Source organism: Sylvia atricapilla, chromosome 3, assembly GCF_009819655.1.
Source record: "Sylvia atricapilla isolate bSylAtr1 chromosome 3, bSylAtr1.pri, whole genome shotgun sequence".
Taxonomy (NCBI): domain Eukaryota; kingdom Metazoa; phylum Chordata; class Aves; order Passeriformes; family Sylviidae; genus Sylvia; species Sylvia atricapilla.
Window position 1 is genome coordinate 34,412,391 of NC_089142.1, and position 25,062 is coordinate 34,437,452.

Here is a 25,062-nt window from a genome sequence, read left to right on the forward strand (position 1 = left end):
CATCTTACAGTATTTCAAATTAATTCATAAATAACTTGGTTTGCCAGAATGTCCTGTTTTATCGTGGCTGTTCATATATTTCTCTGGACCTGCAGAAGCAGATAGGAGTATGTATGACTGTGGATTCCTGTTATCCCTGGAGACCAAGCAAATCATACTATGTGTGTCCTCAAGAAAGGCTTAGCTTTTGAGAAGGCTTTTATTGTTAGGTGATTTGTTTTCTTTTGCAGTGATCTGACTGCTCTGCCATTTTGCTTCCTTGGCAGCTGCAGATGGTGTGTGCTTAGGAGTAATTAAGGATCAAAGAATAAGTAATTTGACTGATTTTTAATGGCTTTGGGTTAATTCTGGATGATCAAATAGTTTTGACAGATTGGATTAGACCAGAGTGGCTCTTTTTGTTTTTATCTACTTCCCTCGTGGTAGAGCCACTCAATTATGTGTTTAAGCTTGTAGTCATACTACAAAAATTATTGGCATTTAGAAGATAATAATCTGGATAACTGAGAATTCATATGCTAATTATTTTATGCATAGTCATTTCAGGTTTGCAAGGTTTGCCTTTGGGCTTGAAACCACTACTTGCCAGCTGTTCAGTCTGCAGCTTCCTCCATCATCCTTCTCTTTAGCTTCTTTGTGTTGAAAGTGATGCAGGATTGCGGTTGCTTTTTTCTGTCCTCAAGTTTTTGCCAAATATGTTCAATTTGTATTCTGCCAGAGATTATTATAACTGACATTTTGAAAGACTGACCAATTGTTGCTTCCCAGCCAGGGTGTTTCAGACTGTTTCATGCAGTTAAATAGTTAGAGTGAGTATCTGAATTCTGTGAGGATTCCTAGTAAAGTGCTGTGTAGAAAGATTAGGACTGATATTAAATTTTACTTGTGAATTAGATTAGATCAGACATCTCAATTTGAATTTATTCATCCGGTTTGTATAAACAAATAGTTCTGTTAAAGGAAAGTCATTCAGATAACCTTTTTTGTCTTTTTGTGCTTCACAAAGAGTAAAAGCACAAGCTAATAACAGGTGAAACTGGGTACGACCCAGGTAGTGTGATGTATAGAACTCTTAATTTCTGAAGTAGACCTCTATGCTTTAGGACCCTGCTCTCCAAGAGAAAGTGCTGAATAAAAACTAAATACAAAATGTATATAGTCTGGCTACCTGTGGAAATAAAACCACCAAATACTGTTTGAGGGACACCTAGGACATACAATTAAAAAAACCAAAACCACAAGCCTCAAAAATAGTTGAGTATTATTTATATTAAGCAAACATCCCAGCAAATATTTTAATGACTGCTCTTTGTAGGTGTGCTTCCTGAGAAGAAAGTACTGGCTACTTCTTCTGCTAAAGATTTAAGTCCAAGGTAAGCCTTTGTCTGTCATTGTCTGTTGGACATTCTATTTAAGAATTCTGTGCAATTCTTAGCAAATAGAAGGCAAGTTCTTCCATGGGTAGCTCTTGAAATTTCAGTTAAATGAGTATGTGTCATGACCATCCTTGTATGAAGGAAGTTCAGGTTTAAACAACTTGCCAGAGGTGATATGGGCAGATGATGGCTCTTTGCCGGTTCTGTTGATTCCTAAATCTTGCTGCCTTGATTGTATACAAATGTATACATTTGCTGTCTTAGATTTGCAGGCTCCTCAGTTTTGTTTCTTGAGAAAACTCATGAAAAGTGATTTCACCTGGACTGAGTACTTTCTTGACTCTAATTTGTCCATAAACAATGACCATGCCTTGAAAACGGCATCATTTCAAGTTGGAATATATTGAGATGTGATAACTGCATTCAAGTTTTTACAATATGTAAAGTAAAGCAGGCCCTAAAAGGTCCTTGTGATATGCCTGCTGTTGTCACTGAGGCGTCATTTTACTCCAATGATGCCTTTGGTCTTCAAGGTGCAGTTTCTCACTTGGCATCAAAATCCCCTCGGAGTGTGTGTTCTCTGGGCTACTTACATGCCCTAGTCATAAAATACTGTGGCTTGTGAACAGTTGGAATGAGGTTTAAATTCTGAAGTGCTCTCCAGACGTCACTGCTTTTCTTCCCATGTGTCTGCCGTATTCTGGCATGTGACTGAATAATGTGCAGCCTAAAATGTATTGGCTGTTAGGAGTGTTTGCTTCTCCCTTTGTGCCTGTGTTTCTGGTCCAGGAGCAGATGGAAGTTACCTCTTGGCAAGTGTAAGGCCATGCAAATAATGAGCAATAATGAGCATTCAAAGGCTTTCTTTTTTTTTTTTTTTTTTTTTTTTTTTTACTTTACCCTGGATTTATTACAAGGTTTGGACTTGGGAAATAGGAATGAATGCTAAAACTTGATTTGTGGAGATGAAGGGAACTGTGGTTTTGTGGTATGCTCATCAAATCTTTAACTCTTGGAAGCCACCCTGCCTCTTTAATGCTTTTGTCTGGACTCAAGATTTTGATCATCCATATACAAGGTTCATGTACTACAAAGAGAATGCATGTGCTTTTTAAGTAAAACTAATGCCATGCAATTTTAACTATGATGTACTGACTATCAGGATACATAATAAGATAGTTATTTTTGTGATTATGTCAAAATTACTGACTTTGAGCTGAGTCTTCAAAAGTAATAAGTAATATGTTTGGCTTGTAAATTTGTTAAACAAGCTCAGTTTGAAGGCATGAGGTTAAATATGTTTTAATATGGTCAAAAAAAGTATGTATTTTGTTCTTTATTGTATTTTTTTGTTTTGCAGTTATGACTGGTTCCAAACAGATAGTTTGATCACAATTGTCATATATACTAAGCAGAAGGTAAGTATATATCATAAAGGGAGAAATACAAGATCCACTTGTGACCTAGCTTGAATTCTGGGAGAATTTTATAAAAATTGTTGGATTTTTTTCCCTTGGCTATGAAAGGACATGAATGCCGAGTTGGTGATAGTTGACTGTCGAGACAAACAATTAAGGGGAGAGATCATCATGGATGACCACTCATATCTTGTAGAAGTTGGTAGGTACTGTAATTTTACAGTTGCAAGTACTGAATTTTTATTCTACTGTATTAAAATGTGCTCATCAGACCATAAACATTTTACACATACCAGTTAATATTTTATTCCTCTTTCATTAGAGATTGTTAAAGTGCCTTGATGTAAAGGAATTATGTTATTTATCAACTCACATCTTCATTTGTTTATTATGTACTGAATTTCTTACATGTGGACTAAAGTGGAGTAAGAAAGTGATTTTAAAGTTGTGTAAAGTTTTTCTTCAAGTATGTTTTTTATGGTTATTAAAAGCCCTCATTCATAAGGGCAAATACAATAATTGGTAGCTTTACATGAGCCGTTGTTAAAAGTAATGGGAAAAATAATGCCTTCATGCATGAGGCTTGTAGAAGTTGTGAGTCAAATTTCAAGGTCAAGTAAACATGCATAACTTTTTAGGGTTATTATTTCACTCAGTATTCCTAGACTTACTTATACTTTCTGTATATATAATGGCTGGAATAGTTTTGTTGTTGCTTAACTCAGAATTTGTTTGTATTTCTTTCAGACCTGGATCATGAAGTTTCAGAAGATGTGGCTGGTAATTTCTGTGTCTTGCATCACTTCTGTATGTCTTCTAGGATAGTCCAGTCAGGAGCTGAACTTCCATGATCCTTCTGGGTCCCTTCCAACTCACGATATTGTATGATTCTGATATCAGAATGTGGAATTTCAATTTATTTTTCTGACTCATCAGATACTTTATAGTTTTACTTACCATCAGGTCCTGACACAGTCAATCAAACCAAGCCATAACATTATATATTTTTTTTAATGGTGACATTTGGGCCTGTGAAAGTAATAAGTTGATGGTTGATAAGCTGATCCCTCTAAATATGATTAATTGTTAAATTAGCTGGAAGTTAGTTCTTTTGTGTATTCTGTTGTAAACTGTTCTTTGCTTAGACTGTGATTTTCTTGGATTTGATTATTAATTCAAATATTGAAATTAATTAAAATTGAAAAGAAGGTGGTAACTACCAGTTTCCAGTACATGAGGACTCCAGGTTCATGAGCATTTTTCTTGACTAGAATGCTCTCTGAAGTTTCCTAGTTTCACAATCTATTTAGTAAATAATGTGTATTAATTATGTATATGCAGTTATATAGTTGTTTTAACTGCACTCTAAAACATTATAGAGAAGTAGGTTGGAAGTACCTTGAATTAGATATTCTGATATAAAAAATTAATTATGTGTGTCTTGAGAAATGAGTAATTGTTCTGAATTTCATTATAGTTGATGTGTGAAATAATATTTGTATGAAGTATAACTAAAAGTAACAATATGAAATCTTTTCTCTTTTAGTAAATATTGCTGAAAAAGTAGGGAAAGTAGAGATTATCTTAAGTAAAAAGGATAACATTCATTGGAAAATGCTGGGACAGCCCCAGGAGGGTCACAATACATTTATCAAATGCACAGACAGAGGTAAGCAGTTTCATGGTCAGCTGCCAGCTGTTTTAGGACTTCTTGGAGCTTGTTAGTCATATTTGGTTTTTTTCAGGATTTTCTTTTTCTGTTGTTGTACCTTCATTTCTTTCATAATTGTTGTCTGATATTGAAAGCTATTCAGGCATTTTCCTAGGAAGAGTTTGACTTGGAGGGGGGTGTTTTGCTTTGCTTTAGTTTCTTGGTTTGTTTTATCCCACAGTGGAGTTGACGATAAACCTAGTATGGGAAGGTGAACAGTTCCCAAGTTCCAACAATTCCATCTCATGGTTACTTGTGTGCTTAATGACCTCTCTGTCCATTTGAAAAACATCTCCTCAGTAGACCCTGTGGAGAGAGTGCATGGACTTGTGTCAATGATTTTGGGAGTAACTGGAGTGAAGGATCAAAAACCTTCACTTCCAGTTCTTAGAGTAGATGCAATTTTGTCTGTCAGTGCTGTAAGGTTTTTCCAGTACACTACACTTGAGCTCAGATTAAATAAGGGACTTCAAGTCATGTGTAGGTATTAAAGCCAGCTCTGAATAAGCTGATGTGTCTGCAAGAAGCAGTAAATGTTATAATATAGATTCATTTTGTGGTTACAGAATAGTATGAACTTGTTGCAGCACCAAAGTATATTTCAGTGATCAGTGTGTGTTTGGGTTTGTTTCAGCTAAATTAAACATTTCTGCACGATTACATCGTGTAATGTAACCACACTCCTGATGTTATTGCAGTCACCTAGTTTCTCAAAAGCCCTCTTGGTCATCTGTCTAATAAAGCTCAAAAATTGGCTGTTGGATTACAGTCTGCCTTATTATGTGTGAAACCAAAGGTGTGCATTTTTAAGAGCTAATGAAATGTTGCTTGCCATGTTAATGAAATGTTGCTTACTCTTACTGGCCCTCATTTATACTATGTGGGCCTTTAAAGTTGAGAGATTACAGTGATAAAAAATGGAAGATTGCATAAAAGCACATCTCTGTAGCTACCTTTAGCTTATATGGAATGTAATTTTCCTTTTGAGAGTTTTGGAAACTGTAGAGTCATCCACTTTAAAATTAGATTTTTCAATATAATCCTCTGTATCTAAGGGGTTACAGCCTGATCTGACATGTTGTCCACTGTCATTTTCTCCCTCCTTATGGCTTTTTGTGATTATAGGAAACAGAAAGAGAAGATATCTGAAAGAACAAGAGAGCTAGAATATAGTGGCTTTATAGATCCTTTGCAAATGAGGAAGGTGTGGGTAGTTAGATGCAACTGACAAAACGCATATTGATCATTAGTAACCGATGCTTTCTAGATAATTACTTTCCTTTTTTTTTTCTAAGAAGTCAATCTCCAACATAACATTTCTCCTGGTCTGCAGGGGTGTGTTACAGGTGTTGGATAACTTTATTATGTATCATTGACTGAGTTCACATCAGCTTAAATTGAATATGAATGAACTTGAATTAAAGGGCTTGCTGACCCTGAGTTTCATCCCTGATTATGGAATTGAGGAATCTAACAAATAAATTTATATCTATTGCTTTTTAATCTCTACTCCAGAAACTCCTCTATTTCGCGGATTTTTAATTTTAAAATCTCCAGATTTAAAATTGAGCACGGAAGAATGTTTATAGAACAAGAATGCTCAGGCCTACCTGTCTTTCCTTCATTTGAACCTATGCTTTCAGCTGAGCCATAAAATCTACATGTTGGAGCCTTCTATTCACTTGGTTTAATTTTAAGTAAACATTTTCCTTTTCTGCTTAGATTGTGCTCCCTTATTCTAAATTACAGAGTTTTTATTTTTGTGTCCACTTTTGTGGCAGCAAAATAATGTTATGGGTAAAAAGTCATGTATCTTGTGCAGCATGAACAAAGAAATAATAATTAATAGCTAAAACAATGATTTTTAAAAGCTGTTTTATAGCTTTATATCTGGTATTTCTATGCAGCACTCAATATACAGTAGTACTGATGTGTTGCCCTAAATATTCTGATTTTTTTCACTTGAATCTTCCTCTGCTTACACTCAGCATTGCCCTTTATTTCTGATGAGTATGAAAGTCTTGTGTGGAGACAGTGCAAATGATAATTTCCACTTCTGAAAATTTGGGAACAGAATAGGAAGTAGCTATGTTATCTTGTTACACTTCTAAAAAAAAATTATGTAAATTTAGTGTATTACTAGTTCTTTAAGTAACTTATGCTTTTTAATAGAAGTAATAATTTTGCCTGAAATTATTCCAGTTTGGTGGCATGTGAATAGTCAGTACTTGTGGGAGCACTGGTGTTTAATTCATGAGGTTTTTCTTGTCTTGAGTTTTTTAGTATTTCCGTGTATATTTACCAGTTAAAACATTTCCATTGTATTCAGAGCACAGGAGGAAGGGCTGAAAGCCAGTCAAGATTGACACTTGAAAAGTTTACTTGGTTTTATGTCTTAATTACTTGATGTCTTTATTACTTGTTGATATGACAGCATTCAGGAATGAGTTTGTAAAGGACAGGTGTGTGACCACCAGATGTGCAGAATCATCTATACTTTATAGAGTTATTTAATATTTATTTTCAAAGCTGACATATGTAAATTCTGTAAAAAAGTGATAAAGATCTTCTTCAGGAACAACAACATAATGCAAAGATGGTTCTGTAAGCCTATGATAACTTTATTATATGAAGAAACAATTAACATAAGCCCCTACTTTTTTCTCCATAGGCTAGGAAAATCATATTCACAGATAAATTGCCTACGTACTCTCAAATTCTTGCTGAGTTTATACTAATATTTTGGCCAGCGCATTTTAGTTAATTGTATGGAAGGAACAGAATTGTTGAATTTCCTCAAAACTGAAGGGGAATTTTTTTCCAATACTGCAATTTCAGTTAATTGCTGTGTCATAGGATGGTCAGGAGATTCAGAAGAATATTCAATACTGCTTCTACTCTTTAAGAAGGATTAAGTGCTTAGTTTTCTGGAGAAGTAATTATCTATAACCCACAGTATTGCATAGAAAACACAATTCAGTATAATTACATTGTCAGTGTAGGTGAGTTGATGACATTTTTAGGTAGATATTTTGAAACAGGTCATTAAAAGTGTAAACAAAGGCTTATGGTCGTAGGGCTGGCATCCTGTGAAATTTAAATGCAGTATGAAAAGTAAGATAGAGCTTTCTCATTAGAACAAAATAAACCAAAACAAACCCTAAAACCTGACCCCTTTCAACCAACCATAATATACAGCACAGTGACAGAGTGCAAGTTTTCACATATATATTAAGACATGATTTTCTTGTTGGTGTCTTTTCTGGGAAATAAGACATGGAGGCCCACTCAGGAGGGGGCATGAACATAAAAGCAGTAGCCATATGCAATTAAAAATTTATGTTAGTAGGGATGACTTGGGGGTGTGTGTGTATTTTTTTCCATGGATAATAAACTGCTTCTTCCTTCTGAAAATTCCTCTGAACTTTTACTCAGATTCCTGTTTTGAAAAGTAACCTAATTACTAAGTTCTGCTGTTTAAAGAGTGTGCAACTAATGGCAGATGTTTAGAGTGTTCAGTAAAGAAGCAAGGTGGTGTTGTCTCTGACAGGTGAAATGGGATGCAATTTTGTTGTTTTGTGCAGTGCTTTTCATATACATCAAGTGGATGATCATAGAAGTTCTTTTTGTTGGAAGTACCAGAAGGGAGCAGGGTGCTGCCACAGCGCTTACTGTGGTTGGGAATATTTGGGTGGTAAATGCTGGGAATGGGGCAGAATTCCTCTACCTGAGGTGGAAGGGTAGTGGAGCTATTCATCTTTTTCCCAAGCCAACAGGCTGATGTTACGACTGCACCATCACTAGGATTATGACTAGTAACTAAGAAATAAGAATTTTCACTGAAGTTTTATCATTGAAGAAAAGCAAAAAATATCATTAAGGAAAAATTCTTAAACTCCCTTTCATGACAAGGAAGAACACGTAGAAGGATAATACTCCCCAAAAGATATCATTATCTCTGCAGCAGGTTTCTTACTAAAACTGAATTCCTATGCCTATAAATCAAGGTGCTGTAGTTCTTGATTCCAGCAAAGGTGGTAGCTGAGTTTAGAGAGTGATGTCTGTAGCCCATAATTGTGTTGTTTTTTTTGTGGCAAGCCTTTGGTAGTGAGGGGCTGCAGGGCTGCTTCTCCTCTAGATCAGGAGCTGCAGTGCAGACACTTGATGTCTGCAAGATGTTTAATCAAACCTAACCTCCTCTGAAAAATTAGGATTTGCTGCTAGACATTGACATCATGATCTAAAATTAATAAATACTGAGAGAACAGTACGTTTTGCTTCTGTATAGTAGCAAATCATATGTCTTTGAGATCTGACACTTAACAAGGCTTTGTGGGTTGACAAAGCCAGCTGTTTGGCTTCAGCTTCCTACTAGGGGCTGGCTCCTTTTGTTGGAAGTCTTTTCTGCTTTGACAGTTGTTTTTGCTTGTGGCCTCAGATTTTATAGGAATGACTGATAATGAACTATTTTTAGTTAAGGTAGCAAAGACTACAGTCTAAACTAGAAGTTTACTTAGAAGGTTTTCAAAAGTTCTATCGAATGAATCAAGACAAAAGTTCTGTGTGGCAATTAAAATGAGGGAGATAAAGATTATTTACAAGGAAAAGGCTGGAATTAGGCTGGAAAGGTGAAAAAATTGTCAGGGAAGAGTGAATCAGTCCATGAATCAGTTTTTAAACTTCTTTCTCTATTCCCAAATATGTATAAGAGTATTAGCTGATGAGTGTTAATGGTTATATTACCAACCTCACACATCCTTTTAAGCAATCCTTAAGCCTGCAGAATTAAGAGCAATCTTAGTGTATTTATTTTGCTGCTGTACTTTGCAATCTTATTGTGTACTGTTTTTCAAAAGAAGGATAGAAAACAAATTTCCACAATTTTTTCATAATATTTATGTAGCTGGAGAGATGATGATGTTTTGTTTTACTTCCAGATTGGTATGAAATGGAATTACTGGCTTCTACTTTTTAAGGGCTTTAGGCATTCCTTTGATTCATTTGAAATGCTTGTTCATTCAAAATAAGGGATTTGTAGGATGTTAGATGAAAGATGTGATAAAATCTTCATAAAGAAATATTTATTCCATGTTAGAAGCTTTACATTGTGTTTCTGCAGGCATTTGTAGTGGATAGCTCACTAGTAGCTATTTGAATAATTTCAAAAAAACAGTGTATGCAGAAAAATGCCAATTGTGAACTGACTTGGTTGAAGGGGAGCTCTGGAAGCCATTTGATCTAACCTCCTGCTCAAAGCTGTTCATTCAAGGCTTGAATATCTCCAAGGAGAGACTACCTCTGAGCAAAAGCCCCAGTGTTTGGCCAGACCATCCTCATGGTAATGCCTGGTGGGAATTTCCTTTGCATCTCATCCTGTTTCATGAGTAGCTCAGCTATTCATGAGAGCAACATGAGTAATTTTCAGTACAATGAAAAAAGGGTGAAAAAACGCTACTTCACTGAAATTGCACCAATGTAGAAAGTGTTAGAAGGGTGTCATGCTCAAGTATTCTCATAACCTGTCAAATCATGAGAGGTTTTACGTAAAAATATCCACTGGAACTGGTCACAAATTCTACATTAAAAATGGCAAATGACACGGTAGGATTATTGTAGGAAAGTGGCTTCTTCTCTCTGCCTTTTTTTTTTTTTTCTTAATTATTATTTGGCTTGTTTTGGATGTATGAAGTTTAGATAATGCTGCTCATGGGATTTTGTTGTTTGTTAGCTTTTTTTTTTTTTTTCTTAAATCTTTGCAGAGCTTCCAGTACTTAGTAGCCTATGAAAGTTCCCATGAGTTACAAACCTGTTTAGGCAGTGTGGTGCTGGGATCACACTGATATTCCAGGTTGGAGATAAAATACTGCAGTGCCGAAATAAAGGCCTATCTGAACAATGCTCTTCTAAAAGTAGAGGAGGAAAAATTACTCATGATCATCTTCTTTACTGAAGGCTCCTATAAACTCCTGGAGCGTTCTCTTCTCCAGGTTGAACAACCCCAACTCTCACTGTATCTTCATAGGTACTCCAGCCCTCTGTTCATCTTTGTGGCCCTTTTCTGGACTTGCTCCAGCAGGTCCACACCCTTCTTATGTTGGGGACCCCAGAGCTGAATGTGCTACCCCCAGGTGAGGTCTCACGAGAACAGACCAGAGGTGCAGAATCACCTCCCTCAGCCTGCTGGGTGGCTGTTGCTGAGGAGTGTGGTGTGATGCTGACTTGCGTTTCATTTGCATTCCAGCAGCTGGTTTCAGTCTGCTTGTGTGTACTTGTGCTGTACTTGTATGGGGAACTCAGTGCAGGTGCAATTTGGTACAAATGGTTCTGATATTTTTTGGTACTTGTCTACTTATTCCCAGTCAACAACTCAGAGGCTCTTAAAATAACAATATAAATGAGTCCTTAGTCCAGAATTATAAAAATTAGTATAAGTAATTATACAAGAAGCATCTATTTATTTTCTAAGTGTACAGTGAAATACACAGATTTGTGTCTCTTATTGAAAGATATCTAATAACAGAATGATAGATTGAAACTTAACTAACAAGTGAAATGTTTTTAGGACTGTTCTACAGAAAATGCAAGTTGGTTTCTAAGACACAAGTTACCCATGACACCAAACTCTTCTGCCTGATGTTGCCTAAGGGCACACATCTCTGTATTCCCACTGGGCAGCATGTTTACCTCAAACAAGTTATTGCAGGTAAGAAAATTTGAGAATGTAGTAATGGATATATTCACATAAATCCTTCTCATAGTGTTGAGAGAATGCCAAGTCCATGGCCACTAATTCCCTGGTTGTTGTTGGCTAGTCTCTGCTTTCAGGATCACGATCAGTGCTTAATAATTAACTGACTGGATTAATATTAATGAAAGGTAATTATTTGGATAGCTGGCATTTACTGGTGACCTTATTCTCTGTACTGTCAACTCTCCCTTTAAAAACACCAAAGCAGTGCTATTCATCTTTGAAGTGTGGGAAGCTTATTGCATATGTCTTATGTATCATTAGTCAGTTCCTTGTAGTTTACAGCTTTTTTGAAATGAGGAGGGTACTCTTGCAATTTTTTCTTTTTTTTTTTTTTTTTTTTTTTTTTTTCCTTCTTCTGAGGGATTTATAGTAGTCATGGTAACACTGCTTTACACTCCAGTTGTGCAATATTAACGATAACATGAGGTTATGAGAGGAATGTGTCTTGAAAAGCACATACGCTTTTTCTTCAATGTGCTGTTCTTCAAACTTTTCTAAGAGCTTAAAAAAAGAAAATGGAAGTCAAAGAAATAGCCAATTAACTATTATAAAGGGTACTTCTTAAAATTTGCATATTAATAGTTATACTGATCACTGTGCTTGGCACAGAACACTTGTTAAACATCCATTAATTGAGAACTGTTTTGACCTCCTCCCTTCCTAATTCTTTACTGGTGTCCAGCTCTTGAGATCTTACTATCATTATATGATAGCTTTTTGAAATGATACTGCAAGAAATTATAATTGTGCAATATTAAAAATCTGTTTAAATTTAGAATAAATCAAGCTGTGGTACTTGAAAATTAATGAAAATGTTTAGATTTTCGTATTCTTTGGGGATGACTCAAAATCTTCTCATCCTGTGTCCTGAGTTGCTAAGTAGCATGGAAATAACATACTCAAGTTAAATGGAAGTAGAAGGCTTCCAATTCTGTAATAAAAACTGGTGCAGTGGAAGGTAATAACTTGCCTAAAAGCATGGAATGGTTTTATTTTTATGGTGCAGGGTATTTATTTACTCTTAGTTTATTTTGGTATTTGTTTGTAGTATCTGAATATAGAGTACTTTTTATATTATTTGAGCTATATTTCTGTCTGCTCTCTAGGGACAGAGGTAATAAAACCATACACACCTGTGTTGCCTTTTTTGTCACTGGATTTCCAAGAACCACCTTGCCATGATGGAGTGCATATATATTTAATGATTAAAATTTATTCCCATGGACTGTTCACACAGGCACTTGACCACCTACAAATTGGTAAATATATGCTGGGGGATTGTGTTTGGTTTTGCAACTGCATTATTTTTAAAGATTCACTGTCTGAGTATTGTGACATTTTTATTGTTTACCTTCTTAATCAGGACCTGCTTAAAACTTCTTTTAAACCTTATTCTCCATTCCCTGAATGTAAAGGCTTGTCCTCACTGTAACTAGGAGTTGTCCATTACATAAAGTTCTCTCCTGAGTGCTCTATGTGAACTGTATCACACATCGTAGTTGATGGCTTTAGTGTCATATGCTCTGAGAACAGCTTCTTGTACTTCTGCAAAAGAATGTAGGTCTGGTTTATGGGACTTAGGATGCACTTGCTTTTCCATTTCAGATGCAGAGGTAGATTTTTAACACTGACTTTGCAAATGTTTGTGTACTCATATTGTGTAAAATCCATCAAGAGAAAACATTTTATTTGTACCTCTTTTAACAAGAGTGATCATTATGTGAAGTTTATAGTACCTTTCTGAAAGAAACCCTAATATTACAAAGATGAAGACAATATGAAATGGTCTTTAAAAAGTCAGAATGCTAATTAGCTTGTTTTCATCAAATTAATGTGTTGTTTTTTTTTTTTTAATTTTTTAAATAAAGGAGACTATATTTCTGTCAGCAATCCTGAAGGCAACTTCAAGAAGTCCCAAGTTCAAACTTCAGAAGATCTCTTTTTATTGGCGGGAGGCACAGGTTTCACACCAATGGTTAAGCTGCTGAATTTTTCTCTGACTGAAGTTAGCTGTCTCAGGTATGTGGACTTCTTGACACACAGGCTTCAGTGTTAATAAAACAATTAACAAAACAAAATAGTATGAAAGCATTTTTCTTCAACTTACACCAAAAACTGGCACACTTTAGGGAAGAGTCTGTCAGAAGCTGAGGCAACTTCCATTTATTAGGTCATTGGCTACCATAACATAATGGTCTGATTTTGAATTTTAGTTCTGGTACAAATGAGTTCACTGAGTAGAAACTTTGAGGAGGTTTTTTTTAAATTAGCTTCAGATTTGAGTGTCTTTTTTTAGTGTGGAAATATTACAAGTAGTTACTGGGTTTTGGACTCAGGAGGGCTGCAGCTGCTTACTTATGGCTTCTCTCTGATACATTAGAATAGTTAGTTAATGGTTTTCACCAGCTAAGCAGCAGTAACTGAGTTCCAGTTTTCACAGATTTATATGTCATTTGTGTAAGTATAGAATTAATGAAAATATGTGCAGTGCGTATGCATTCTGTACTCTGTAAAATCTACAAGAAAGCATTATTTGCTCTTGGTCAAGGGAACAGGTTATTATGTCCTTAAGAACTGCAGAACTAGTACTTCTGCTGTTGAAACATAGATTAATTGTACACTGATCTTCATACTAAAGCTACAAAGGATGATATAGACTGCAGAAGTTTGTTTCTAAAAAACCAAACCCTAAATCCAGACACTGTTCTTATATTGTTTTATTTCAGCAGTTACACATAATCCTGTTCTGTGAGCAGAGAGGCTGTACTGTTTGGCTCTTCTGAAATGTCCTGTACTGTCAGTAGCAGATAAAAAGTGGCTGACTGGCTTTGCAAATCCAAAGGATGAGCCTATCATCCGACAGATTTTTGGAAACACATTTTTAGCTCTTTTCAGCTCAATTTCATATGGGAACTCAGTGCTAGTTTAGGGTGCACAGCATCTGTTTCCTTACTAGTCAAAGTAAATAAATTTTTGCTTCTTGCTGTGGAGGCTGTTTAGATGTTAGTGTGACTTAAACTGAGACAGGTGCTATTTATATGACTGTTCTAGGCAATTTGGTTCCTTGTCCTTATGTTTGTTCTTTAACCCTCAATGTATGTTTTGAGGAAGTACTCCCTGAGTGTCTTTTATATATGCATGTTTATCTGTATGAGATGCATATGTGTGTATATGTATGTATGAGCAGTGTAAATATGATTTACATAGAATTGTCTTACTTTGCAAAGTAACTAGCCGTAAGCTTGGATTGCATATGCTAGGACAAAAATTGCAGAAAGCTGAGGAATAATTTGTACAATGACAGACTTGTCACGTGAGGGTGCCAAAGCAACCTCTGTCTGGAGTGCTGGGCGAGTGCTGCTGAACCTCTGGGGCTGCAGTGAACACTGGAGAATCTTCAGCTTCCCTGGGCAGCATTTGCTGCAGTGGGCTTAGATAATTGGATTTTCATTCTCACTGTCTAGACAAAGTCTGCCTGTTATCTTGTAAGGTCTATTTCTTGCCTACTGTAAACGGGCAAAATAATTTGTTCCCTTCATAGCTGCACTATCCTTTTGTGCATCAAGTCATGATGCTCTTCCTTCTGTCTTGTTTCCCCTCTTGTGGGCCAAATTGTATTTGGCCAAAGTATTGACTATAAAAGAATATTGGTCCTCTTCTCTTCCTTTTTCAGATAAGGTTTTTTTTGCTCCTTTTACTAGTTGTGTACAACTGCAGTCAGGTGGGTACGTTTCTTAAAGAGGACTGAATCACAAAGGCATTAAACACTAGATAGGGAGCTAATGCTCTTCTAAAGTACAGGATGCTTGTAATCTATTCTTGATTCTCCTTGATAGTTGTATCTTTGTCTCCAGCTTTTCATTTTGAAATTACCACTCTGTTCTCATATTCACTTTTAATATAGTATCCCACTTTCATCATCATTTTTGTTTGGAAGGTAATTTTTTAACTTTCTACCTCCTCTTCTTCCTCCGTGTTAAAATCCTTTAAGGGTATGTAACTCCTCTTTCAGAGCAGTCTTTCATAAGACCTTGCATACTAGTGTTTTTAGTTCATGAAAATCTACATCCCTTGAAGTAGTTTCCACTATGATAGATTCACTGTCTTTCCTTACAAAGGGCTGATGAAGCTTCTTATTTGTTATCTAAATTTTTGTCATCATTCTGTCAACCAGCTTTTCTTTACTGGTGGAGATCATATCTAAATTTCCACTTCGTCATTTTAGTTGTGTTCTCCCTTATTTCCAGCAAGACTGTGACCAGTTTATTCCACGTTTGTAATTATCTGTCCTTTATAGTGCTGAGCACTGAGCAAAACTGCAGCAGATGCATTTGTCTACCCTGGGAAGTACCAGTAAGGGTGTCTCAAAACATTATTCTCCAAATAACCATTTAATACTTTTGTGCCCAATGAACAAAATGCATGGCTTTCCTATGCACTTTTTATTGACTTTGCTCCCACCTGAGTAACACTCGATGCTGTGGTGCACTGTGCCACTATTTCGAGCCCTGCTTTAGTGTAGTGGGCTTTATTTTCAGTTTTTTAGAGAAGTGAGCCCTGGGAAGCATGTAAAGATTCTGGAACATTCTAGTTTCTGAATAAGATGATTTTAGTGTTTAAAAATGTAGCATAGCTGATTTGGGGCTGTTTTGTCTATACCAGGCAAGTTTTTGAAAGCTTGTTCAGTGTGTCTCATTTTGACTTTTGCTCTGGAGAAAGCAAAAAAAAAAAATAAGTAAAAGGTTTCTGTATGATGTGTTAAGTTCTGATTCTTTAACAGAAACAATCTGCAGTTAATTTTAATTTTGTTTTGTTTTTTTAAGGACAGTGAAGCTGATCTTCTTCAACAAAACCGAGGATGACATACTCTGGAGAAATCAACTAGAGCAATTAGCTCTTAAAGATGAAAGGTAGTCAAAAGTCTCGTGAAGAACAACTTGTAATATCTCTGTGTACAGAAAAAGTCTTGAGGCTTAGACCAGCTGTACAGCTTTGGCACAGGGACAGATTCTGATTCTGTAAGCTCTTGGCTAAGAATATAATGAGAACTAGGGAGTGGAAGGACATCCATTGCTCACAGATGCATAGTAGAGGCTGTGTTGTTATGTTCTGTAGGTCCCATGGGAAGCCAGGGATTTGATTTACAGTGTTTAATAGATAAATACTGGAGATGATATGTTAGATGAGATGATTTTTAAAACTGAGCAGCTTTTTGATGCGGGAGAAAATTTGCCTTAGCCTTAACTATAGAAAACGCAGTTATGCAAAACAGAGCACAGAAGAGAGAGAGAAGAGGAATGTACCCCAGGAGAAACTTTCTGAATTTAGAGAAGTCTTAGAAAAATCTTCTTGGTGTCACTGGTTATGAAAATGTTTATGTAGAAATTAAAAGTTTAAATAGGCTCATTACATAAAATTTTTCTTAATAATTGTTGCATTTTGCCCTCAATTACAATGCAATTGCAGATTAAAATGCAAGTAGTGCACGTGCAATGTCAACTTAATTCAGCAGGCCATAGTTCTGTTAGAAGACACAGGATTATCAGGTTACCCTTTAATTTCAGTTCCCTTGCTGTTACCACTTGATAAATTGTCACTGCTTAGATTTTATGTGATAAAAATAGGCTTTGTTTATGGTTAATTCTTGGTTGAATTCTTGCTCAGTAGAAACCTCTTGTTCCTTCACAACACTGAAGTGAAAAATCAATACTATTTCATACCCTAGTGATGTCTGGCACATTCAAAGCTTTGTAGTCTAGACATTGTGCAAATTTACAGTGAAGGCTGTTCTTCCTTTCCATAGAAGCCCCAGATACAGAGGTGCTTGGTTTTTAATCACTTTTTGGAAGTGATTTGACTGACTTGATCAGTAGAAATTACTAAATACCTGTGAGATCTGATACTGCAGTGGGGAGCTGAGCAGAGCAGGAAGATAATCAGAGGAAACATTCATGTCTTGGTCACTAGCATTTTGTGTAGTAGATTTCCAATCAGAGGTAATATTTATGAAATATTCTTCTGCTTACCAGGTTTGAGGTTCAATTCATTCTTTCACAACCATCAAAAGAGTGGGTAGGTAAACAGGGGAAAATTTCTTCATCTCTTCTCTCTGAGTTTGTGAAAAGAAGCAGAAGAGACTCCAAAGTGCTTATCTGCATCTGTGGTCCAGCACCTTTTACAGAACAAGGAGTACAGTGAGTATTTTAAATAATGAACTGGAAAGTGAAATTTTTTTTAAAAAAAATTAATCACCTAATCAGCTGTAGTGTTTCTGTAGTCTTTAAAAAATGGCCTTATGTTGTCTGCTTTGTAAGAAAACTTTCAAAACTAAAACAAACAAAAAAAGGAATTAAACCCTTGCACCATATGAGGAGTATGTTCATATGTAGCTAAGTAAGTATCAGCAATATGTAAGTTTCATGAGTTACAGTAAGTAGTCTAGATTCTAAAAGCAACTCTTTAATAGTGACCTTTATTCCCAAGGTTTTAAATGCTGCTTTTAATTTGACGTTCATAGAAAAGTTGGAATAATACGAAATAAGCTTTCTTTTTTGGTGTTCACTTGGTAAATTAAGTTACAGAAGTGAAGTTCAAAGGAGTTGTTGTATCAGAAGCATTTTTCTCAATTATTTTTTTAATTAATGCATTTATTTGTGTCTGTGCCTAGTATTTTCTTGGGTTTTATGCATGTTTTAAGATTAAAAGTCCTCTAAATTTCTCTTGCCCAGCTTCAAAATATTGAACCAATATGATGTCATATGCACTTCTGCCGTCCTACTGAAGTCAATGTATATTGGCCAATAATTATACTGCCTCTTGAGAAATCTGAGATAATTCAAATATCTGCATTTATTTTTAGAAATTGTTTTCATCACCCAAAAGGTTAATATAGTATATCTGAGCTCCTTGGCATTGATTGTTTTCTAAATGTACTTGCAAGGGTAAAGTTGAATGTGCATGGCTGAATAAAAACAAAGTGGTGTGGAAGTTATGCTTCATTTGTGTCTGTGGTGGGTTTTGAGTTCCAAATATTAATATTGCCAACCTAATTTCTGACTTCTAGATATCTGAAGGATCTTGGATACTCCCAAGAAGAGATACACACTTTTACTGCATAAACCCATAGGAGGATATCAATGTTTATTTGTACAATTCAGTGTTATTTATTTATCTTCATGAATTTAAATAAGTGAGAAACAATTTTGTAAGACTTGAAATTTCACTCTTGGTACCAAACTGTTTCTTGGAAGAAGCATATCTTTGAAAAAAAAAATAAGGTTTTATACTGTGTTTTATCTTCTTTTTGTAAATACTTTTGCTAATATTTAAGTCATCCAGGGTATTAATTTATTGTAGAGGCAAGCAAAAAAAGTGTAGTGTACATTATGTCAGGTGTTTCATGTTAGTTCATGAGAATTCTTAAATTTATGACAAGCTCTGATTAAGGTTTTGATTTGATAAAGCTTATTATTTCTTACTGTAAAAAGTCCAAAGAGCAATACTGTCTGAAATTAAATATTGCACTGTAACTCAGGTAATCGGTCGTTGAAAAATTTTCCTTTTCATCTGATGTCTCTATTTGACTTGCAAGTGATCCAGATACATTTTTGGCTTTGTAAACAGAGAAGAAAAGTACCTTTGGTAAAATACAAAATTTGCATCAAATAAAAAAAAACAATTACATTGCTTCATGTGTTTCTGCAATTTTTTTCATATTTTCAGTGTTATAAGTGTTATAAAGAAAGGTTTCCACAGGCTTTGTACTCGAGATGAGAACTCAAAACAAAGCCATGGAATCTTGGCCTACCACAAAACTTCCCATGTGACCAGTGTCAGGTATCCCTTGTTATAACACAATCTGAGGTAAAAAACATGCCAGCACAGATACCAGGGTCAGGACCACAGAAATACTTAAAAATATTTGACAGGTTGCACTAGTTTTAAATGGAGTTACTTCCATCAGTGTGATTTTTGCACACCATTATTAAAAATATGTTATCATGAGGCAGTAATCTGCAGCCTAATAGTATTTTGGGGAAAAAAGTAGTAGAGCAGCTACTCTCCTTCTAGATGTTGTCATTAGTATACATAGGTGTTGTTTGGTGTGACATCTAGCACTGTATATGTCCTCCTGTTGTGTTGAATGGATATGTCTTCCTCTTACGAAGCAAGACTGGTACTTGTAGCATTAATACATTCAAGAAAAATGTCTTAATGATACCGTTAAAAAGGCTAAAATTGCTATCTGACAGTGACTGGATATGCTTAACTGAACTGTCATCTCTTCAGTGCCCCTCCTCAGTTTAATGGTCCTGAAGTTAGAAAAGGATATGGTTGACGGTTATTGCCCGTATGTCACAAGTTATTTCAGAAGGCTGTCATTGAGAGCAGTCGTCATTTGGTATCTATAAGTGCAGTTAAGTGGAGGGACACTTTTCAAAGTTTTAAAGTGAACTTTCTGCTAAGACAAGCAGAGTTGCTTGTTTTCCTCAGGAAACCTTAGGCATTTGAGGATTTTTCAGATGTAATTTAGGATTAATTGTCACACTTCTAAAAGCCTCATATTTCTGTTGGAGCTTTGCACAGATCTGTTATTACTTGTAATAAATCTTTGTGTGAGTAGCTCAGTAACAAATGGTCATTTGACATTGCTTCAACTAGCTAATCTAGACATGATACAATTTGTTAAAAATGCCTGTAGTGTATCTTTTAGGTTTTACTTACATTGTTCTAATACTTGAAAGACTTTTTGCAGGTTATAAATTTTATAATACATTCCTAAAGTGATGGCCACCAAGCTGAGCATCTAAAATCAAGTGGAAATGTTTTTTGAAGGCAGCAATGTCCATGGTCTGGCTGTTTGCATTAGGAATCATCCCAGCCTTAATGCAGCTGTTAAAATGGAGCTGCTGGCAGTCAGGTTTTTTTCTTGTAATTGACCATTATTGCTGGTGATGTGGCACAAAACGTTTTGACTGGAAAGCTGCAGTGCAAAAGGGCCTGGGGGTGCTGGTCAGGAATGGCTGAACGTGAGCCAGCTGTGCCCAGGTGGCCAAGAAGGCCAGTGGCATCCTGGCCTGGATCAGCAGTAGTGTGGCCAGCAGGACCAGGGCAGGGATTGTCCCCCTGTTCTCTGCACTGGTTGAGACTAAATCTTGAGTTCTGTGTCCAGTTCTGGGCCACTTTGCTACAAGGATGACGCTGAGGTGCTGGAGCAAGTCTAAAAGAGATTAATAAGGCTTGAGAAAGGTCTGGAGAGTGACTCACTCATATGAAGAACAACTGAGGAGGGAGCTGGGGTTGTTTGCCTGGAGAGGAGGCTCAGACATTCTCACCCTACAAATGCCTAAAAGGAGGCTGCAGCCAAGTGGGGGTTGGCCTCTTCTCCCAAGCAACCAGTGACAGGACAAGAGGCCATAATCTCAAGCTGCACCACAGGAGGTTCTGGTTGGACATCAGGAAGAATTTCTTTAGGGGCTGTCAGGCATTGAAATGGACTGCCCAGGGAAGTGGTGGAATCACCATCCAATAGAATGTTCAAGAAGCAACTGGATGTGGCACCTACTGCCACGGTCTAGTTGACAAGGTGGTGATTATTCAAAGGTTGGACTTGATCATCTTAGAAGTCTCTTCCAACCTAAATGATACTGTGATTACTGTGTTTGAGCTGGTGTTGATAAGCTGTATCACACGGCAAATGGTGTGACTGAAAAAAACAAACAAGAAAAACCAAGTATTTAAAATACTCAGTTGAGTGTTTCTAGTACATTCCTTCAGTATTGTGTTCTGTGGTTAGATTAATATCAAAGTTTTTTACATACAAAAAAAAAATATCTCTGCTCATATAAGCACTACCTTACATCATTTTTTTCCTTTGTAGGATGATATTGAAAGTACTATGACTGCTTTTGTCAAGTTGAGATACTTTCCCACTCTTTCGTTCTTTTTCATTATTACATGTTTAAAAGGGGTGAAATGACAGGAAAAAAAATGTTAAACACCTTACAGTTCAGGTTTTTTTGTGTCTATTTGATCCCCCCCAAAGCAGGAGTTAGGCTGAAAATGAGTTGTCTAAAATGAGCTGCCTGCAGCAGAGCTACATTTCCAAGCTCTCTTTGTAATCATTAGAATTCAAATCAGCACAGCCTGTGCAGGTCTTGAGAGTTTTGGCTGTGCTGAATGTGGGATTGAGGGTGCCCAGGGCCATTTGAGTTCAATGGCAAGCCAGACCTATCAACAGCATGTTTTTTCTTCGTTTGTTTTTCCTTCCATTTATGCCTGTCAGACAATGTTTTCTATACATCTGATGCCCAGTTCGATGCCTAAATCTGTCTCAGTATCTAGGTCTTTAATCACTAGTGATGAAAAGAAACAGTACTGTGAAAGCAGGTTTAGGTTTTTTGGTGGTTTTGTTTTTTAACTGTCTTCTGAGTTTTCCTGTATATGTTTATTTAAAAAAATATATCTGCACTCCTAAAGGATTAATACTTTTATGATTTTGCTGATCTTCCTTTAAATGGTCCTGTTAAAATAGCTGTTTTCACACAAATAGCAGCAGGAATAAGCTTACTCCATTTTGTATTCTACAGATATTTAAATCTACTTGGAGAAGGAGTTATGTAATTTTCCTAGGCTAGTATGGAGAAATTTGAATTGACAAAAACCCAAACTCTCTGTACCACAGCCCTTTCAACTTCTTGAGCAGATATTATAAATATTAAAGCTGCCAATCACTGAGGGGAAAAAAACCCATATTTTTACAGAGCTGTCCTAGCGTGTGTAATCAGTGGCTTAACACTCTAGTCAGACTCCAAATGTACTTTAGTTCTTGGCCAGAGTAAATACTCTGTGGTTGTCTCTCTATACAGTCCTATGAGTATGCAGTACAAATTCTCTTAGTTAACTACCTGCCTTTCATTCTTTGATTTTCCTGTTATTGGATACATTTCATGTTTTCCCAGCTGGAATTTTGGGGCAGGCCTGCATGCTTAGTTCCCATGGAAACATATTACTGTCTTCACACAAACTGGACATGCTGAGTTACTGTGGCAACACAGGTAAAAAATTCTAGTAGGTGTAGAAAAGTGTCAAGCCCGTGCTGGCTGCTAAGCCTGAGCATCTGGCATCTGCCATGAGCTGCTGCTGGATGCCCCAGAAAGGATGAAGAGCTCCTTAGGATGCAGATGATGGGTTTACACCTTGAAATGGCAGAATGTTCCTACCAACTTGCATATCTTTCTGCATTTAACCATGAGAAATGTGGTTGCCTTGTGTGTTTTGTAACTTCTCAAGGGAATTATTGATTCTGTTATTGATGATTGAGCATGTAGATGTCAAAGAGGAATGTCTTGGTTTTGTCACCAACTTGAAAACGTTTCTAACTGAAATGTACCTGCTTGCAATCCTGTCTGCGTTTGCATGTGCAGGTAGAAAACATGGTCCTGTTGGAAATATTTTCTCTTATTTGAAATAAGGAATCAGTTTAACATGCAGTGAGATGAGGTCAGGAAGATTCACTTATTGTGGATTTAAAAGCAAGTAAAACAAGAAGTTTGAATCAACTTGCAAAAAATACAAAGATGTTTACTTGGCAGAAAATGGAGGGGTCAGAAAGCACTTGAGATTATGTGATAGAGGAATAAGTGACTTCATGCTGATTGAATGGTAGTCATACAAGAGCAGCTTTTACTAATGTCTGTAAAGACAAGTATGTTAGTTAAAGTGCAATGTGATATGACCTTTCTACCTCTAAGTCAGAAGTGGTGCCTGGCTCACGTCCAGTAAAGAGGAAAAAAGTTGCTTAACCAATTGACCAGCTCAGGATGGGAAGAAGAGGCTCATCTTGTTTTCCATTTGATTCCTTGTTGATATGTGCTTTGAACTGTGTCTCTCTTGATCAAATAAAGGTCAGTGCAGAACACAAAGTAAAATTTTGAACATCAACTCTGTAAAAGATGAAGAGGAGACAAGCCATTTTAGAGAAGAGTCATCTGCTTCAGTTAAAATTGTGGAAACTACACCCTGAATGGTGTTCATGGAGAAGCCAGGGAGGTCCTGCTCTGTTGCATATTCCAAAATGGCAGTATGATAGATATGAGTGACAGGTCTAAATGTCAGCTGCTTGGGACTTGAAAGAAACTATATCCAGGAATGTTATAATTCAGGAGGTTTTGCCCAAAATCTTCATGTCTTGAATGATCCATTCATGTGTCAGTGCTCCAGGTGGTGAAAGCCTTTCACATGTGCTTTTACACCAGGGGAAGGAGAGAGAAAGGAGGATACATACAATGTAACTGTGTTAAATTTCGTGGGGAAGACTTTTAAAAATTAGGAACACGAAGGTAGGTACCTAAATGCAAGGGCACAGAAACTAACTCCAGGAGGCACAAAGAGCATTGGTGCTCACCAATATGAGCAATTGTCATGTGTGTCTTAAGGAAGAGCCATCTCCTACTTCCACAGCAGGCTGAGCCACCGTTGAGAAGTGCATCTGGTGCCTCTGGTAGCCTGAAGTGTTTGGAGCAGTGGAGTTTGCTCATAAATAACACAGTCAGTGTGAGTTTTAAGTAAGGTTGTCTTCACCTGCTGCCTTCCTGTAGCCATTCAACAAGATAAATGAATAAAAGCAGAGTAGACTCTTTATGGCAGTGTGTTTTAAGTCTAAAAAGGTGTTTAAATAATCATCTTAAATCCATCTATTCTCCCTTCAACATTCTGCATTATTCCTCACAGGAAAAATAAGTTCATTAACAGGAATTCAGTGGGCTAGTCAAATGAACGTTCTTTTTCAGTGCAGAAATTCCTGTGCAATTATTTTTCTATAAAGACTACTGAATAGGGAAATCTTAAATTAAAAAAATTCTGGATCAATAGTACTTATATGCAGAGATTCCTCTGCATATTTTGAAACCAGTGAAACAATTTTAATAAATTAATATCTTCCCTACTGATTTTTCATGAACTTTAGGAAACTTGCTGGAAAAGTTTACATGCTGAGTTACTCCTGTGTCCGCTTCTTAGGAAACAGACCAGCCCTCCCAAACTGTCATCCTGGAACCATGCAGCTTGGCATAGGCTGCTTTGTCTCTGTTCAGGCTCCAGTGTGGGAGATGCTGGTACCATAGGACTGGTACTCCCCTAGCTTTGGGCTTTGTGACCACAGTCAGGATGGACCCTGCCAAAATGTTTTTGCAAACCTTGCAGCTCCCCATGCCTCTGCTGAAGAGAGGTAGAGGCTGAAGGGCTTGCCTCGCAGGTGTTGGGGGCTGTGGACTGGTGCACACTGGAGAACGTGTGGAGTGTTCCATATGTAGTGAGCCAGTTTGGAGAGCAAGAGTTCAGTGCACCATAGGCCTGAGTGGATATTCAGTCACACAATTTTGGCTTTCACCCAGAGTCAGCTTGTTCTTGCATTTCTCTTGGTTGATGATGCAAACAGCCACCAAGGCCTTATAATGTATTTTATTCATATTAAAATAAATCAATCAGTTATTTTAAATGTGAAGCTATAAGGCTTCAGTTACCTTTTGAACTCATCTTCTAGACCCTTAATTTGTATTTTAAACATAACCTCTCAAAAACTCCCCTCAGGAGACCTTTGATCAGGTCTTTGCAATGGTGTTCTGCAGAATCACAGATGGTTAGTGAACAAGGGCAAGGGAAGGAATTCTGTATTGGTAATATACTGAGTGTTTGTTGTATTATTTTTCAGACTTGTTTGTCCAGTGACACTAATCTCTAGCTTAGCTTGCCTTATCAGTGCTGTTGTCTCAAAATGCCTCTCTACCCTACTCCTCCAATTTAAGG

General features: G+C 36.6%; 1 protein-coding gene across 3 annotated transcripts in view; it reads left to right on the forward strand.

Annotated features, from left to right (window-relative positions):
* Positions 1-18,934, forward strand: part of CYB5R4 (cytochrome b5 reductase 4) — a 30,282-nt gene extending 11,348 nt beyond the window's left edge. The window contains exons 6-16 of one of the 3 annotated variants that reach the window (XM_066315091.1): positions 1,316-1,373; positions 2,737-2,794; positions 2,903-2,996; positions 3,542-3,601; positions 4,341-4,463; positions 11,068-11,208; positions 12,363-12,515; positions 13,125-13,275; positions 16,080-16,166; positions 17,286-17,450; positions 18,320-18,934. In XM_066315091.1, the coding sequence (XP_066171188.1) occupies positions 1,316-1,373; positions 2,737-2,794; positions 2,903-2,996; positions 3,542-3,601; positions 4,341-4,463; positions 11,068-11,208; positions 12,363-12,515; positions 13,125-13,275; positions 16,080-16,166; positions 17,286-17,450; positions 18,320-18,374 (1,145 nt within the window). In that variant the 3' untranslated portion in view covers positions 18,375-18,934. The remainder of the gene's footprint in view (positions 1-1,315; positions 1,374-2,736; positions 2,795-2,902; positions 2,997-3,541; positions 3,602-4,340; positions 4,464-11,067; positions 11,209-12,362; positions 12,516-13,124; positions 13,276-16,079; positions 16,167-17,285; positions 17,451-18,319) is intronic. The other 2 variants (XM_066315092.1, XM_066315093.1) reach the window with 2 other exon arrangements.
* Positions 18,935-25,062: the final 6,128 nt, after the last annotated feature.